At 47.6% G+C, this 17637-nt stretch overlaps 1 protein-coding gene across 16 annotated transcripts in view; it reads left to right on the forward strand.

Moving 5' to 3' along the window:
* MACF1 (microtubule actin crosslinking factor 1) overlaps positions 1 to 17637 on the forward strand; it is a 222084-nt gene that overhangs the window by 123602 nt on the left and 80845 nt on the right. For 13 of the 16 annotated variants that reach the window (XM_067533972.1, XM_067533965.1, XM_067533971.1 and 10 more), the window contains 15 exons: positions 331 to 480; positions 1202 to 1417; positions 1540 to 1689; positions 2936 to 3163; positions 4693 to 4842; positions 4938 to 5171; positions 5999 to 6217; positions 7061 to 7582; positions 8180 to 8356; positions 8583 to 8706; positions 9486 to 9694; positions 10242 to 10559; positions 11290 to 11456; positions 14569 to 14725; positions 15235 to 15352. In XM_067533972.1, coding sequence (XP_067390073.1) covers positions 331 to 480; positions 1202 to 1417; positions 1540 to 1689; positions 2936 to 3163; positions 4693 to 4842; positions 4938 to 5171; positions 5999 to 6217; positions 7061 to 7582; positions 8180 to 8356; positions 8583 to 8706; positions 9486 to 9694; positions 10242 to 10559; positions 11290 to 11456; positions 14569 to 14725; positions 15235 to 15352 — 3139 coding nt within the window. The remainder of the gene's footprint in view (positions 1 to 330; positions 481 to 1201; positions 1418 to 1539; positions 1690 to 2935; positions 3164 to 4692; positions 4843 to 4937; positions 5172 to 5998; positions 6218 to 7060; positions 7583 to 8179; positions 8357 to 8582; positions 8707 to 9485; positions 9695 to 10241; positions 10560 to 11289; positions 11457 to 14568; positions 14726 to 15234; positions 15353 to 17637) is intronic. The other 3 variants (XM_067533978.1, XM_067533979.1, XM_067533980.1) reach the window with 1 other exon arrangement.

Here is a 17637-nt window from a genome sequence, read left to right on the forward strand (position 1 = left end):
AATTGACTTGGCAATTGAAACTGTAATGAATGGGGGGAAATATTTGAATCTCAGTTTTATTTTGCAAGAACATTACTTACAAATGGCAGATGCATAAGCCCATTGTTTAGCAGTTTGATGATAACACTGCTGATTTGTTGCTATTTTTAAGTGTTGTTGGAAAAAGAGAGCTTTTTTTATTTCTCCATAGTAAATCATGTAGATAAGATTAGCAAGTGAGCAGTCTCTAATGTGGAAAATTGCTGAGACAGACTGCGAAGATTTCTTTAAAATACCTCATTCTGATTTACTTTTCTCTCTAAAACTGAAGTATGTGCTTTGCCTCCACAGACTATGTTCAGCAAACAGGTGTGTCTGGAGCATGATGAGAAGCTGGTGTCTTATCTGTCCATGCTCCGAGATATTGAGATGAGAATTAAACAGGTTCAGCCTGCAGAGCTGAATTTAGAAGCGTTGCAAGATCTGCTGCATCAGGCTGAGGTGAGAGAGAGCCCCTGTGCTAAAATTAGTCCAGCTCCAGCGTTCTTCTTCCCCGTGGGTGATCCCTCTCAGGGGTCGTGCGCACAGTTACTGGGCTGTAGCAGCTGCTCACTGTCTCTTGTGAGCACAATGGAGAAGTTTAGTCTGGGGTCTAAAAGATACTCAAAATGCAAACAACGAGTGTCTGTCTCTCCAACTTTCTTTCTGGCTCAGGTCTTCGTCTGTGCTTAGACAGCCCATTCATTTAATTCACACTTAGGTTCACTGTCTGGAATGGATTATTATAACCTGGCCAGCTGAGAATAGTTGGATGAATTGGTGGATGGTAATGAATCTTTTTAGCAGATACATGCATTGTTTGGATCCAGTTTCTTCCAGCCTTTGTGTGACTGTGGTTATGTCTACACTGCAAAGAAAAAAACCCACGGCACTGAGTCTCAAAGCCCGGGTCAATTGATTCAGGCTTGTGAGCCTAAAAATAGCAGTGTAGACATATGGGCTTGGGCAGAAGCCTGGGCTCTGAGACCCTCCCTCCTTGCTCCAGCCTGAGCCCAAACATCTATGCTGCTATTTTTAGTCCCATGAGCCTGAGTCAGTCGACCCAGGCTCTGAGATTCAGTGCGGCAGGTCTTTTTTTTTTTGCAGTGTAGGCATGCCCTGTGCATGCTGGGAGTGAGAGTATGAAGTCATTGTGATACTTAGTGATCCTGTCTTGCCTCAGGTCCTGGACATGGAGCTGAAGGACCTGTCCTCTTCAATGAATCAGGAGCTGGAGTCTGTGAAGTGGATTGTGGCCAGCCAGCCACAAGAAGTCCCTGAACAATTGCTGAAAGCCCTGGAGAAAGATGCTAAGAACCTTCAGAAGTCTTTGAGCTCAGTGAGCGATGTCTTGCACTCCTGGCTGCTAAACCTTCGTGGGGCTGCAGAAACTGAAAAGGTACAACTCACCAACAGACATTTGTCCTTCCTGTTCTGCTTCAGCCCCATACTGAGGGACCTCTCTGCGTTCATTCCTATATCAGTTTCCTGATTTTTAATTGGTGCACTTTTCATTTTAAGGCAAAAATCTTAACACAGCATAAAAGACTTCAGGGCAAACTGGAAGAGCTGCAGAACTGGGTCTGTGATACTACATTATCTCTGGACAGCAGTGATTACCACAATGCAACTGACGGGAACAGCTTGAATCGCTGCCTCCAACACTATAAGGTAGCCATGGCAACAGCCCTGATCCTCACAGATAAAATTGCGGCCTCCTACAGGGAAAGGGGTGCTTTTAATCCAGCCTTCCTCCTGGATTCTTTGTGGCTTTCTCTTTGTCAGTTATTGTGCAAGGAGATGCCAATATTCTAGCCTGCTTTTCAGTCCTTGAACTCTTGGGAGTATGCGTAATAATGCCATGGGGGCGGTGTGTGTGTGAAATGAGACGAGTTTTTTCCCCGTTCTGTTTCAGCAACAAGAAGAACATTCTATTGCTGCTCAGCTCTTCAAAGAACATAGGGAAATATGTACAAAAATAAGTAGTGATCTCCTTCAGAGTGCAATCTGGAGCCGTTACTGAGCGACGCAGTCTCTTTATCCTCTCTTGGTAGTGGTTCTCAAACTGGTCAATGGAGGCTGTCCTCACGGCTCATAGAACTATGCTTTTGAGACCCAAGCCGTGGGGGTTGGGGGGGTAAGGTATTGGAAGGAGGAGGTAGCTCCAGGAGAGGTTTTTGTTCCTACACCATGATCTACATAATGAGGAGGCTGGAGGGCGGTTGGCACATAGACTATAAACAGTTGTTTCTGAATCTGGGTACATCTCCAGTGCTGCACCAAGTACACAGAGAGAAACTGGGTCTGTGACCAGAATGCCAATGATGGGATGTTTTTTTCCAAAGCTGTTGGGAGGTCTGGTATAAAGAGAAAGGAGAAAAGTCAGAAAAACAGGGCTATCCAGACGCCATTACATATGTGCTGTTGTACACGCTTCTGTTAAGACTTCTTGTACAAACACTTATTTCATGGCAAGCTGGGGTATACATCTACCTTGCACTAGCCTGCTGCACACTGAGTGTCTTTGTACACCCTCCTGCCACATGCTAAAAGTTGCCTGTGCGCTTTGATCTGAGCTGCTTTGGAACAGGAGTAGATAAAAACACACTAGAGAACTCCTAGTACTCGGCCCTTCGTGTTCACATGGACACTTAGCGTGCAGCAGGCTACTGTGGGGTAGTTTGACACCCCAGGTTGTCGCAAACGAAGTGTTTGTATTGACAGGCTCTTAGTGTCTATTTGGGTGCCTGAAATATCCTGTTCTCTTGATGGAGAGCTGGCTGGAATACCTCTGTTTCTGAGCTGTAGGATTCCCTTTATCCATGGATCTTATCCAAAACCAGCAACTTAGAAAAATGCACACAGACAAGTGTCATTTCACTGACTAGCTATTTCTCTTTTGTCCCCTTATGTTCAGGAGTTGAAAGATCCCCTTGCTCACACCAAATCTGAGCTTGATGCAACTGCTTTCGACATTCAGTTCTTTATCTCTGAGCACGCCCAGGACTTGACCCCTCAACAAAGCAGGCAGCTGCTGAGACAGCTCAATGAACTGCAGAAGTCTTTCCGGGATCTTTCTGAGCGGGTGGCAGCTCAGGCGGAGGTCCTGCAGGTCTGTCTCCGGCAAGTGGAGCAGACTGATGAGGTGAAGGTCATGAGACCTGTTGTGTGTTGTTGACTGAGATGTTTTCAGCCTTAAGAACACGCAGTGAAACACTTGCCATTGGGTGTTCTGGTTTGGGTGTAAGCTTTGTAATGATTCGTGATGCCACACGGCACGTCAGGAGTTTCTTCAAAAGGATTTGATTTCTCCTTTCTGTTGCTCCGCCCATCCCATGTTCCAAGGGAGTGAGTTTCTGCTTTCCCTCTGGAAATATTCAGAAATAACCAAGCTCTTGAGAGCTCTTAGATAGCACAGCTGATCAGTCCCTTTGGCGTTCAGCTCTGGAAACCTGCCTGAGTCGAGCTGAGATCACAAGTGCACCGGTTTGGTGGAATCAACCTAGTTCCTATATGATCCACATCAGAAAATAACTGCACACACTGCCCACTGTGCAACTCATGATAACCAGTGGTGTTAGTTTCTCCTTTTCCTTGCACAATTAATGTTCTGCAGACACATGAGAACAGCCCTTTGAATAATATCTTAATATCCAGGCACACAGCAGCCACCCGCACCAGCTCCTGGCTCTCTGCTGTATTCCCACAGCCCACGTAACCGCATGGACCTTTTCACTCGAGACACTATTCATACTGTAATGTTTTTATTAACAGTTGCTCTCAATAACACTCTGCCTATGCCATCTCTGTGTATGTATTAACCAGTTTGCTTTGCTTTTTCAGATTCAGTGTGCACCCCATCCTAACCCAGGAAGATCTCGCTTTGCAGCCGAAGAGCTCTTAAGAATGCTCTTTTGAACTGCCTCTGTTATGTATCTTAAAGATTGAAAGAAATGACCGCAGCATTTTGCACAAGTTTGTATGTTTAGTTGCTACAGCACCAGAAGAAACAAATTTCCCCCACCCCTCCCCGCCGCTGGCAAAGAGTTTTTTGTAAGGACTGTCAGGTCACACATCATGCTCAATTGCTCAAACAGGCGCTTCTGTATTGTGCATTAGTGGCAAAATCTAGGAATTGGATCAGCTACAGAAACCCTTTATCACCCTGGTGTCAAAAATAAACCTGCCTTGGGTCAGTCAATGCTCCAAAGCTGCAGTGCGCATGAGACCAGCTTATTCCGCACAGCCAGCCTTTCTAGAGATGGCATTTCACGGGTTTCGGGTACATTTTAATTTTCTTGAGGTTGAGAAGAACAGCAAAGCCAGAGCAGCCTTTGGTTAATTGTACCAAGGAGGGCCATGTTTGGATTGCATAACTTGGAACATTGCCCCCTTGTGAAATTATTAAAAATTGGTTGAATGGTCTCACATCTAAGAAGGAGAGGAGAGAAGACAGCTTGAATTACAGAGAAATGTTGCTGGGCTCTGATGCATATTCATGCAGCCTGTATGACTGCCTGAGAGCAGAGGGTTTCAAAAGGTGTTTTCTGGGCTGCATCCTATCCTATCAGGTGCTCAGACTGTAACTCTCCTGCCTTGCTTTTCAGAGACATGGTGGCACTGGATGAATGATGGGTAGTGACTGCCTGCTTTCCTCTCTTCCTCTCCTCACAGACTCTCCAGGAGCAGCAGGCAATGCGTAGTCGGAAGCTGGAGGAGCTCTGCACCTGGCTCGGTCAGGCAGAGAACACGCTGACAGTTCAGCAGAGAGCAGCCGATGAACGGGACCTACCTGCGTTGCAGCAGAAGCAGAGTGACGTTAAGGTCAGTGCTAGAGCAGAGGGCAGAAGGGTGCAAAAGAGGTTTGAGCAGCCCAGATGGCACAGAAAAGTTGTATGATTGTTCCATAACGCTTGTAGGACCTGCAGAGGAACATTCAGAGCCGGGCTGCCTCTTTCGCTGGCGTCCTGAAAGCTACCGAACAGTTCTTGGAGGAGAACAGGACCAAGATGGACCCTGGGGAGCTGGCAGCACTGCAGGAGAAACTCCGCCAGGCAAAGGAGCAGTTCCAGTCTCTGCAGGAGCGGACTGACGTGGCCCAGAAGGAACTGGAGAGCGCTGTGACTGCTGCAGTGCAACAGGAGACGGAAAAGGTAACACGTGAAGAACTAACTGAGGGGGGTTGGCAGTACGGCCTAGTGGGTATGCTACTGAACTGGGAGTGAGGAAACCTGGATTCTGTTCCTGGCTCTGCCACTGTTTTTGCTGGGTGACCTTGGATAAGTCACTTCTCCGTTCTGTGCCTCAGTTTTCCCATCTGTAAAATGACGGTACTGACTTCCCTTGTAAAGCACTTTGAGGTCTACGGATTAGAAGTGCAACATAAGAGTTAGGTATTTATAATATTAATCCAATAATAATAGTCGTGTAGCAGCTCAGGGCAGAGTAAAGGAGCCTTGCTCTGATGACAGGAATTGGTAATAAACTTCAAGTGCAGCCTTTTGAAGTAAGTTGGTGCCTCTGAAAATCCGATAGTGTCTCAATCTCCCCAGATAAGCCCCAGTACCGATGTACCTCAGTGAACTAGAGGTGAAAGGAACCACTTGGATGTGTGTACACACGTGTGCACGCACACTAGTTGTACACTCACTCACTCTGTATCAGACGGCCAGTTGGGAGTGTTTCTTGTCTGAGTAAGAATATGGACTGTGCATTGTGCTGGGGTGAGAATCATGAAATAAATCAGATGCCAGGATGTAGCTCTTTACATTCAGATTTTTTTTCCAGTGAAAGGAAGATTAAAGTGCAATGTTTTGAAGTTCTCTGCAAGTCTCAGGAAGTGTGGTGGGGAAGGAGGAGTGAAATTCCTCTCTGTATACAGCACCAATTCTCTCTCCCTCTCCTGATACAGCAGTTTATACAAATAAAAAAAAACCCAAAACCCAGTCCTCCTCATCCGGAATGTGTGTTGTTTTTTCAGGTGAAAGCTGCCAAAGAATTGGAGGAGAACAGGAGTAAGGTTGAGTCGCTTCTAAATTGGGTAACCTCCTTAAAACAGACGGGGGGACGCTCGGAGCACAAACATCACCCAACGGAACAAGCTCCGGGAGCAGTGCAGGGGAAAAGCGCCCAGGACATTCTCGACGGCCACTTAGTGGAAGTGGAAGAAAGCCTTGATGAGCGGCATGAGAGGCTTAAGGTTAGAAAGCCACCGTGTCCAAGCTCCCTGCCAATATCACGCTAGATCTTAGCGCTGGTGACCCTGCCGTCAGGAAGTGGTGTCCCAGTGTAGCTGTGCGGCATTGCTCTGGTGCTCCAGAAGGGGAGAGCCATGAGCTCATGGGATCCTCCTGGCACAGCAGACTGGGGGAAATGGAGATGGGAAGTGGAGAGATGCGTATTTTTCGCCTGCTTCAGCGGTAATTTATTAGTGGCGCGATAAGCAATGCAGAGAGCCCTTTACGTTTAGGGTAGCAAAATGGTGTTGCCAGGGTAACACACAGGGGAGGGGTCAGTTGTTTGCCAACACAGTGAGGAGAGATCTGTGCTAAGGGCTGCTTGGGCCTGTCTGCCTGGGGAAGTTAGTGCACAGGGAGCTAGGAATGAATTAAAAGTGCATTCGTTACACCGCACCAACTCCGCATGTGGGCACCCTGAGCGCGCACTAGGAATGCCCTCAGCCCGTTTGGCTTAGTTCGCTTCCAGAGTGCTTTCAGCTATTGAGCACAGAGGCCCGGTGGATGCATAATATATTTTATTGGACCAACTTCGGTCAGTCAGAGAGCCAAGCTTTTGAGTCCAGTATACAGGATATTGCCTCACCCCCCTTGTCTCTTGAACATCCTGGGACTCACACAGCTGCAGCCACACTGCCTACAGCCAAGTGCACAAAGGCACTTTTAGTGCGCAGTATGAGTGTCTGCAGGGGGCATTAGTGCACGGTACCTAGTGTGCACCAGCTACTGAGGGCTTCCTCCCGTAGATAAGTCCCTGGAGACGTTAGATCGGTCCCGAGACAGCATGTTTATTTTGTGTGTTTCAGGCACGTCATCAGGAGCTGCTCTCCCAGCAGCAAGATGTCATTCTAGCTACGCAGACAGCACAGGCCTTCCTAGACAAACAGGGCCCCAACCTCGCACCGGAGGAGAGGCAGAGGCTTCAGGGCAGGCTGGCAGAGCTGAAGGAGCAATACGCAGCCAGCCTGTCGCAGTCGGAGAAGCAGCTGAAGCAAGTGCAGATGTTGCGGGATGAGCTGCAGAAATTTCTGCGGGATCACGGGGAGTTTGAGTCCTGGCTAGAGCAGGCGGAGCAGGAGCTGGAACGGATGCACAAAGGAGACAGTGACCCTGAATCGCTAAGACCGATGCTCCTCCGGCAGGGAAGCTTCTCGGAAGATGTGATCTCCCACAAGGGGGATTTGCGGTTTGTTACCATGTCAGGACAGAAGGTGCTGGATGCAGAGAGAACTGCCAAGGAAGAAGGACCCGAGCCATTAGCCACAGGAAACTTAGTCAAGAGCAAACTGGGTGATGCAACAAAAAGATACACTACTCTGCACTCCCAGGTAAAGAAACACTTCCCAGCCCCGTTGGTTAAAGCTTTTATGCGGTTTCTTCTGTGTGGCACAGTAGGGATGGGGTAGCTGGGACTGCATGTAACTAGGACCTTACCTATCAGATCTGCTCATACGTTCTCTCTGACCCTTCTCCGCCTTCCTCACGTCAGGAACACCTGTACCCTTCAAACATCTTCAAGGGGTGAGCTCAGAAGAAGGCAGTGACTGTTACATGGCTCTCCCACCCATATGCTAAAATGGAGTTCTTCCTCAGGGCTTGTCTGCGTGGCAAGCCAGGGTGTGAATCTACCGCTCATTAGCGTGGTGTGCGCTAACTTGCTGTAGTGTGCTAAAAGTTCTGTAGTGCACTTTGACATATTCCCCTTTGAAACTGGAACCTTGAGTGCACGAGGGCAGCATCCATGCGGCGAGTTAGTGTATGGCAGGCAGGCGCGTTGTACGTTCACATGATGCTAGCCATGCACTAGGTGTAGACAAGCCCGTGGTGAATTATCCTCCCCTTTCTTCAAAGCAAGGGGCACAGAAGGGCAGGTTGTGGACAGTGCTGGTTCATATCCTTGTCTTGAATTTTATTTTCCTTTACAGTGTACCAAACTTGGTTCCCATCTGAACACCTTGCTGGATCGCTACCAGCAATTCCAGGAAGTGGCAGAAACTCTCAGGACCTGGCTGCAGGAGAGTGAAGCAAGGGTAGCAAAAGTCCTGTCAGAGACAGTTTCCTCGGACCCAGCCGTTCTGCAGAAGCAGCTCACCAATGCCAAGGTGAGTGACCTTCAGACTCTCTCCCTCTCCAGGCTGAGTGTGCATCCTGAGCATAGCTCTCTGGGGCCAGACAGCTGAGCCTAAAATGCTGATTTTGATCTCCCATCATATGGGTTACTTGGGGGCTGTTAAATTAAGGGTGGAACCTGCTAGACCCATTCACCAGTGTCGCACTCTCTTTGGTGTATATTATTGCTGACTTTGGTCTCGTCTTGTCTTGGAGCAGGATCTACAGGGAGATCTTGCTGAACATCAGGTGCCCATGGAGAAGCTGCAGAAAGCAGCACGTTCCCTGCTGGAGATAGAAGGAGAGCCAGCCCCTGATCACAGACACATTCAGGAAACCACAGGTACTGAGCAGAGCCGTCCATGTCCATTAGCATGTGCAAGTGTGAAGACAGACCAAAATTAAAAAGGGGACTCTGTTCCCAAGTCAGCCGTGTTCAGGAGGACACGGGATCTAGGTAGAGGAGCTACTGAAAGTAATAGCAACTTGTCTACAATACCTGTGTGCACATGTGCCCATATCAAGAGCCCGCTTCCCAAAACACCCTGGGAGGGGCTGTTTGTTTCCTATGGAGGATCCACATGTCTGCAGATGTTGAGAAAATGAGGGAGGAGGGGCATCCTGAGCAACAGGCAGCTTCTGCCTGACGTAGTGAGAAGAGGCCTGTTGTTTTTAATGTAGAGACAATACAAGAGACCTCAGTGAAATGATCTTATAATAACCCTGAGGAATGACCATGCTTCTGGGATTCAGTGTATGTTTCTGGTTACCCCAGACACATGCATCTTAACTCTAGTGTGGGAGCAGATTACCCCACCTCTGCTACTGCAGGGTTCTGACACGTTCCTTTGTAGCATCTTGTGCTGTCCCCTGGTGCAGACAGGATACGGGAATAGATGGGCCTTCGGTCTGATCCAGCCTGTCAGTTTCTGTGCTGCTAGTTTCCCTTTTGTTTACCAGGTGAGGTTTTTCTTGTTCCCGCTGAAGAATTTGGTAATTGAACCTTCACAGCTCCAGCCCCTCCGGGTGATTTGGCTAATTATACGTGTTGGGGATGATCCCATAGGTGACAGTCACATGGCCCTGTTGGTCATTTATGGTATCCTGTGCTGAATTCTCCAGATTCCATCGTGATCCGCTTTCAGAGCCTTTCCCGCCAGCTGGCAGAACGCTCGGATCTGCTGCAGAAGTCCATCGCCCAGTCCCAGAGCGTTCAAGAAGGGCTGGAGAATCTTCTGCAGTCGATGGCTGAGATTGAGAAAAGCCTAGAAGGAGAGCAGCTGGCTTCCCTCTCGTCTCTCTCCATCCAGGAGTCGCTTGCCACAAACACTGTGAGATGTTCACTTAACTGCCTTTCATAAAGCGCCTGCATTTGGTAGAAGGTTCCTCTGTCTCTTGCTAGCGTCTGAATTATGCAGACATCTTAAAATGTTCTGTGCTTTAATTGTATTGTATGTTCAAGTCATTTAAATGCAGTAAACCCCTTTAAAAAGGGGCATTAAATCCATCCTTTACCTGACTTCTCTGAACTAGGAAATAGTGCCACTGAGACTGTTTATCTGCCTCCTCAACTAATGAGCAGCATTTAGAGACATTAATGTAACCGTGAGAGGATATTACTGTTCAGAAGCAGTGGATGAGGATAGGCTGACAGTTAAATTTGAGCAGAGGAAGGGAAAAGCCAAAGTCAGACACAGTGGGGAAGGAAGGCAGAGAGAGGACGGGACAGAAATAATCCACATGAATGTTTTTGGTTGTCTAGAAATGTCACTTGTTTTAAGCTTTCTAATTCCAAAGGGCATCAACCAATTCATGCCAGTTGGGTTTTCTCAGTGTCCCACTAAGCCAGTGTCTTCTCTGTGTGCGTTCTCATAACAGAAGTTGAAGCAGGACATTGCCCGGCAGAAGAGCAGCCTAGAAGCCACTCGAGAAATGGTGACTCGCTTCCTGGAAACAGCAGACAGTTCCACAGCCTCAGCCCTGCAGGGCAAGTTGGCAGAGGTGACTGAGCATTTCAACAAGCTGTGCCGGCAGCAGCAGGAGAAAGAGAGCGGGCTGAAGGGCCTCCTCCCGAAGGTGGAGCAGTATGAACGTCTGTGTGAGAAGCTGCAGCAGTTCACGGAGAGCAGAGCTCGAATGCTGGCTTCTGGCAACCAGCCGGATCGTGACATCGCTCACTTCTCCCAGCAGATCCAGGTGAGCAGCAGGGGGTTTGGTTTTGTTTTTTTTTGCCTAAAGAAGGATGGAGGCCCAGACGACAAGGTTTTTTGTGAGGCGCCCTTTGCAAGGAGGTTGGAGGGATTCATGCAAAGTAAATAACATCCTGCCTTCACCCCAGGCCCCAGTAGCCGTTTGCTCAGCCATGGGAGAAAGGGAACGGTAATGCGAGCTTTGCTCGTTGCTGTTTCACAGCTCTGTGTGAACTATCCAGCAGCAGTGCTCGACTAGAAAGGCAATTCTGCCCAGTCCAGCTGGCTGGGAACTGATGGAGTGAACTCTGACCCGTTTGATTAGACCCAGTGCAAATATGGTTAGACCTCACTGGCTAGAATGGCCCTCCATTAATACTGCAAAACGCCTAAGGGGCACTGAGCAGGATCGCTACCCTGGGACGCTGGTTTAGGGAATGGGACCGGCTGGGACAAAATCAAAGTGGTTTCATGGAGACACCATGGTTCCTGTTAGCTGGGATCACTGTCTGTGCTAGATTCTCCCATGGTCCTCCTACCAATTGCTCTGACTGGTGGGATGTTCACTGGCTGGTCTGCTCCAGGGGCGATGCTAACCAATTTAGCATTGGTGTAATTTATCTTGTTGCCCGTTAGAGGGCACCACATGCCCGTGTCAGCATCAAGGGCTGTGTCTGTTCATTTCTCCCATTTGAACAAACACAGGAGCTTCATCCCACTCTCGTTCCTCCTGACAGGAGCTGAATTTAGAAATGAGGCAGCACCAAGAGGACCTGGATGCTTTAGAGTGTCTGACCGCAGAGCTGAGCTCCTCTGGTTTCCCTGTAGGTTCCTCTCAGCACCAAGAGAGGGTGCACAACCTAAAACAGGATTTTGTGCAGCTGCAGAAGGCAGCAAAGGAGAGGTAAGACCTGAGATCACCTGTTCCAGTCCTTCCAGGGCTGGACTGCAGAGACAACTCTTAAAAAATGAAGGACATGCTTCTCACCGATGATGGGAAGTTACTTCGCAGTTGGGCTAGAACTACTAAGGTTTCATTTTTGCTGGGGGACCATAAGTCGACTTCTATCTCTGTTGTCCTCCTACACCACAAAACTTAATGCAGTCATCTCTAGCTGACATTTAAGAAAAGCACGACTGGAGGCGTTGGGGAAATGTGTATGCTGCAAGAGTCTCTGCCTCGTGCTTTCTCAGCATGCCGGAGCTGCCACGGATCAAGCCCACTCCTGCTCTTCTCCCCCCGGGCTCAGATCACTGTATTGTAGCAGAGGCTCATTGGCCGGTAAAGGAGTGACCGTTATTAGCTGCAGACAGACTCCCTTCACTTTTCCTAGCTTGAGGGAGTTGTGACGGTATAGGGGCTTTCCACAGAGAATGGGCAGCATTAAAACAGTTAAGTTGAAGGGGGTTTTCATGGGACTTTTGTTCACGAGGGAGTGCAGCGAGAAGGGGGGGAAATAAATGGACACACCATATTATAAACTGCTACCAGAGGACAGCATCACACACGCTCGGATGGTGCCTGGCAGGAGAGCAGCAAGCCCAGGAAGCTTAGCTATGTGCTGAAGTGTGAAGCGGCCTCTTGTCTCCAAGTTCCCGTGTGCTTTCAGGAATGTCACCCGGGCGGAGAGGAAGGCGATGAATTTCACCAGTTACATGGCACCACACGTGCAGAGCGGCTGCAAGTCCATGCGGTTGTAACCACCCGCAAAAGAAAACCCCGCCACGGGGGGCTCACAGTGACGTGGCGAGGCCAGGGCAAGGACTGTGTCTTCACCACGGTCATGGGGAGCGTGGCTGCGGCTCGTGTAGGCAGACCTGAGCTACCCGTAATCCAGCTAGCTCAAGAACGAGAGCCGGGAAGACGCAGCGATGCGGGCCAGCTGCCCACATAATTACCCGGGCTTCCAAGTGGGTTTGTACAGCCCACCCTGCCACAGCTTCGCCGCTCCAGGACCTGAGCTAGTTAGATTAGAGCTAGCTCAGGTCCCGTCTACACAAGCCACAGTCACCCCCTGCGATTGCCGTGAAGACAAACCTTAGGCCTGCAGAGCGTCCCCGCTTTTCTTGAACGCGAGCTGCTTTTGGAGGAGAGGGGCAGAAAGGCCGGGGGATTCAGCAAGGCAGCAGGTGGTTGTTGCAGGGACAAGAGCAAGACGAAGCTCCACTTTCCTGACAGCTCTGCGTCCCCTGGGCCGGGGAGTCTCATGGGGTGGACCACAGATTAGTAGTGTCTCACTCCTGAAGCTCCTCTCCCTCTCATGACCATGTGGCATATTTGGCCACAGGGATTATCTGCCCTTCCATTCATGAGCATGCAATATGCCAACGGTGACTACACAGTGGAAGAGAAATATTATAGGAAGCATGTGCTGGTTCTCGGGGTACCCAGGACTGGGCATCCTCTTGCTACCCTCTGCCTGTCAGGAGAGGTATACTTGGCCGTGATAACACCAGCAGCCACTCAGGCACTGTCTTCTGGGCGATGCCAGCCCTGTCTTTGCCTGCCAGGTTAACAATAGGTGCATCCCTGTCCCCGAATCCCTTTGAACCATTCCCCTGTGAGACCCAGCCCCTGACGCCAGCTGCTCACAGAAATCCCAGAGCCTCTGCCCCCAAAGGAGCCATGTGCCCCAGTTTTACCTTAAACCACCGCTCCTGTGTAACACACAGCACTTGTGAGTGCTGACGTTAAGACAGAAGTAGGTTTAGTTAAAAAAGAATAGAGATTCAGCTAGAAACGAGAGTGCGGTGGAAACAAATGGTTACAATACAAAATAAAATCATAAAACCTGAATTAGGGCCCATGCTTATTAATAGTTCCTTCTCCTGTCTAATAAATAGGTTCTCTCCCCCCCTCCAATTCAGTCTGTTGCGGAGCTGGCTGGCTTCATGGGAACCAGGATCTAAACTATCATGAAAACACCCCTGCTCCACAAGATGTCTTCTCAGTGAATGGATGCAGAGGGCTCTCCCCACTCTGAGTTATACTGGATCTCTTGTCTCTGTTCGTAGATAGGCAATCCCCTGCCTGTTGTAATGTTCCTGGTTTACAACCAAGTGGTTTCGATTGTTTGCACTTGTTTTCATTGGTTTTCCATTGACTGTTGTGATGGGGCAGTGAGAGACAATTGAACCTTGCATTGCATCACCGGCTAACTCCCTCCTGCATGAATAAGATGCCGCCAAGTAATCAGTCCCTGGCGACTCCTCTTAACTTTAAGACCCTATGGCCATAAACATCGGTATAGTTACCGTAGTCCTTAAATGTTACCTGCACACACATCACACCGTGAGTACGAGTGTTGATAAATTGCAAACTTTCAGCAGAGACCTTCCGTGTTATCTATCCAATATGGATAAAAACCCTGTGAACAGTGTATTCAGTGTAGTGAGTTTGTCAGGTCTCAGAAGAGAGTTGTTTGCAAAGACTTGGGGACCCTTTGCCAAGGTGCCTTTGTGTCACAAAGCGTTTCATTATTTGTCACTGTTCCTTAGTATCTCTGTCCTTGAGTCTTGCCCTTTATTCTCCTATGGAGCAGTGGCTGCTAGTAGAAGTAGATCGGTGGCCTCTTCCTCCTTTTTTTTCCAGCTGTTTTTACAAATATCCAGGCTCATCTTTCCAATGATGAGCCTGAATCCTTGTTCAAATAGCTGAAAGCAAGGAAGTGAATCCAGCCACCCCGGGACCTGCCAGCTCTCTACAGGTCACTAACAAGTGCCCTGTACAGACAGTGGTTTCAGATCTGCTAACCTGGACTTCACCAAGAATGTGAATCTGGGTCCTTAGAGGACAAGGTGACACTGAACTTGTGCACCGAGGTCAATGGCTAAGCATGCTCTACCAGCAAGCAGGGATGCAGTGTAGCTATAAGGATGTTTCTGGCTACTTGTGAACACTGTTGCTAAGCAACACACACACACAGATCACAGAGATGATGGTGTCCTCAATTCAGGCTAAAGTAATTGCAAAGCAAAGCACGCGCTGCTAACTCGCTAAACCTTTTCACTCTTAGAGAGAAGGATGCATCATCTTGCCAGGAACAACTGGACGAGTTCCGAAAGTTGGTCGGAGCTGTAAAGAAGTGGCTGAAAGAAAGTGAAGGGAATGTGCCATCTGCAGAGACCTCCCTGGGCACCCAGGAACTGGAGAAGCGCCTGCAGCAAATCAAGGTGGGCAGGGAAACCTGAAACGCTCTGTGGAGTTAGTGTGGAAACCAAAGAAGCATGTAATAACTTGCAGGACACATTATCCTGTGAGCTACTTTATGCTTCTCTTAATCCATTTACGCCTGGGCTTTCATGTGCTTAAGTGCAGTGCAGTATGTCGGTGCAATGATTTCTCATAAGTGGGCCTTTACTTGCTATGAAAAGGGCACCATTGAAGGTTTCGAGCCCAGCTCTGCGTGGGACAGTCAGAGAAACAATGCTGGCAACCACACACCTCACCCCTCACTGTGGGCGCTCACGTTTTCTAACTTTAAATGCATAGTGGAATCTATGCAGAGCCGTGTATTAATTTTTCAAAGAAATCTGACTGCTCTTCTGCCCCCCACACACCGGTAGTTCTCAGCTGCAGAATGTGTTTGAGCGTAAGGTGTGAGACTGTTTCAATCATAGGCCCTCTGGTGTGGGAAATACATAATGTAGGATGCTGGTATCTGATCCTGATCTTTTAATAGGTTCTCCTGGAGGCATGGACAGGAAAGGGGGCCCAGGTGGAGGAAATCAATCGCAAAGGGACTGCATTAGAGAATTTGATTGTAGAAATCACAGCACCTGATGCCCGGTCAAAGACAGGTGAGTTACAGCCATGCCTCCCAGAAGACACCTTCCATGTACTTGGAGGGGGAGAAGTAGTGGAGGTCTGTCATTTTACGCACTCAGTTTGCTTTTGATCTTCTTTAGGTATATTTTATTTAAACCATCATCAAATAGAAAATGGCTTTAAATTTGTTACAAAGAGAAAAGTAAAGGAGCCAGCAATAGTCTGTGTACCTTAGCCTTGCTCCAGGCATTTAGGGGCTGTCTGTCTTATTTGGAAATGACTGTGAATCCCAACTGCTGTTTTCCGACTTGTGAGAAGCGACTCCTGTTGATGGGCATTTAGCATTTTAGGTAATAGCCACACCCACGTAAGGTCACAGCCCTAAACTAAGCAAGGTTAGCAAACCTCCAAGGAATACCTGGGTAAAATGCTACAACCTGTAGTACTGATGCTTCAGTAGATGGCACTCTAGGGCTACATCTGCCCTACGAGCGAGGGGGCGTCATTCCCCTACTGCATACTCATACTCACACTGGCTTCCATCCAGCTACTGGGAGCATAAGTATCAGGGCAGCCGCAATAACACAGGTAGCCACAGTGGAGGCACGGCTGAGCTGTGCTGAGTATGTACCCACTGTTGCAGGCAGGTTTGACCACTGCCACTAGCCGTGCAACTGCAGCTACCCTACTGTTTATACTCGTGCTTGTTCAATGAGAGCTAGCATGTGACGTGAGCAGGGGACTCACGCCCCTAGCTCCAAATGTAGACGTAGTATAAGAATCGGTACTGAATCAATTCGCCAGCAAGGTGCCAGGATAATGCTGGAGGATGCTCTCTGTCAGATACAATGTACATTGGATGTGTTGACTGCTTTTCTGATCATTTAAGATTGCCTGGCAAGAGTTAAGGGGGCTTAACGCCAACATCCTGGCTAAATTCTAAATTGGTAATTACCATCCGCCAACCTAACACCTTAATGGGAGTTTCATCTGGAGACATTACCCTTTGCTTCCCATCCCCCAAAATGTTGTATATAGGGCTGTCAAACGATTTAAAAAAAACTCGCAATTAATTGCAAGATTTTTAAAAAAGTCACGATTAATCATAGTTTTAATTGCCCCGTTAAACAATAAGAGTACCAATTTACATCTATTATGAATATTTTTGGATGTTTCTCTACATTTCCAAATATATTGATTTCAATTACAACATAGAATACAAAGTGTACAGTGCTTCCTTTATATTATTATTTTTATTACAAATATTTGCACTGTAAAAAAGATAAACAAAAGAAATAGTATTTTTCAGTTTACCTCCTATAAGCAATCTCTTTATTGTGAAAGTATAACTTACAAATGTAGAGTTATTATTATTACATAACTGTACTCAAAAACAAAGCAGTGTAACTTTAGAGCTTACAAGTCAAAGCATAAAGGGGCATACAAATGTTTAGCATATCTGGCACACAAATACCTTGCAACACCGGCTACAACAGTGCCATGCAAACACTTGTTCTCACTTTCAGGTAACATAAATAAGAAGCAGGCAGCATTATCTCCCGTAAATGTAAACAAACTTGTTTGTATTAGCAATTGGCTGAACAAGAAGTAGGACTGAGTGGACTTGTATGAGGTGAATTGAAAAACACTATTTCTTTTGTTTTATCTTTTTCACAGTGCGATTAATCATGACTATTTTTGGATCTAGTTAATTTGTTTTGCATTAATTGCATGTATTAACGGCGATTAATTGGCAGCCCTAGTTGTATAGTGTTGCTGACACAGAACTACTACTGTGTCCCTCCTGAAAAGTAGCTGAATTTAAGTCCCTTGTACATATCCAGTGAAAGATTTTGAGAAGTTTTCATGTTGCAATCTGATGTTTAAATGGACATTATAATTATTATGCTGACTGTTTCTGGATGCTTAGAAAATGAGAAAGCAGATATATAACATCTCCAGGGAATTCTGGTTTGAATGGGGATGGAACTGGGATCATCCCAAAATGAATTCCAAGAGAAGGATTTTCTGCGGAATAATTTTTAACACCCAGTTGCATAGAAAAGATGTTTATTTTTCAAGTCTGTTTCTTTAAGAGCTTCATTCCCTAAGAAAAGAAGAAGGTAGGGAAGTTAATATCTTCAATAAAGGCCTTTCAGCTCCTGCAATATCAGTCTCTATTCTAATTCTAAATATGATTCTCATGGATATTAGTTCTCTTGTGATAATGCAAAAATATATATAGTGGTCACAGGCTTGCTGTGTGAGGTGGGGAGCTGGTATCTACTCCAAGCCCATTAGTGGAGTGACTGTTGAA

Source organism: Emydura macquarii, unplaced genomic scaffold, assembly GCF_026122565.2.
Source record: "Emydura macquarii macquarii isolate MOO-44397 ecotype Brisbane River unplaced genomic scaffold, CSIRO-AGI_Emac_v2 contig_3348, whole genome shotgun sequence".
NCBI lineage: Eukaryota > Metazoa > Chordata > Testudines > Chelidae > Emydura > Emydura macquarii.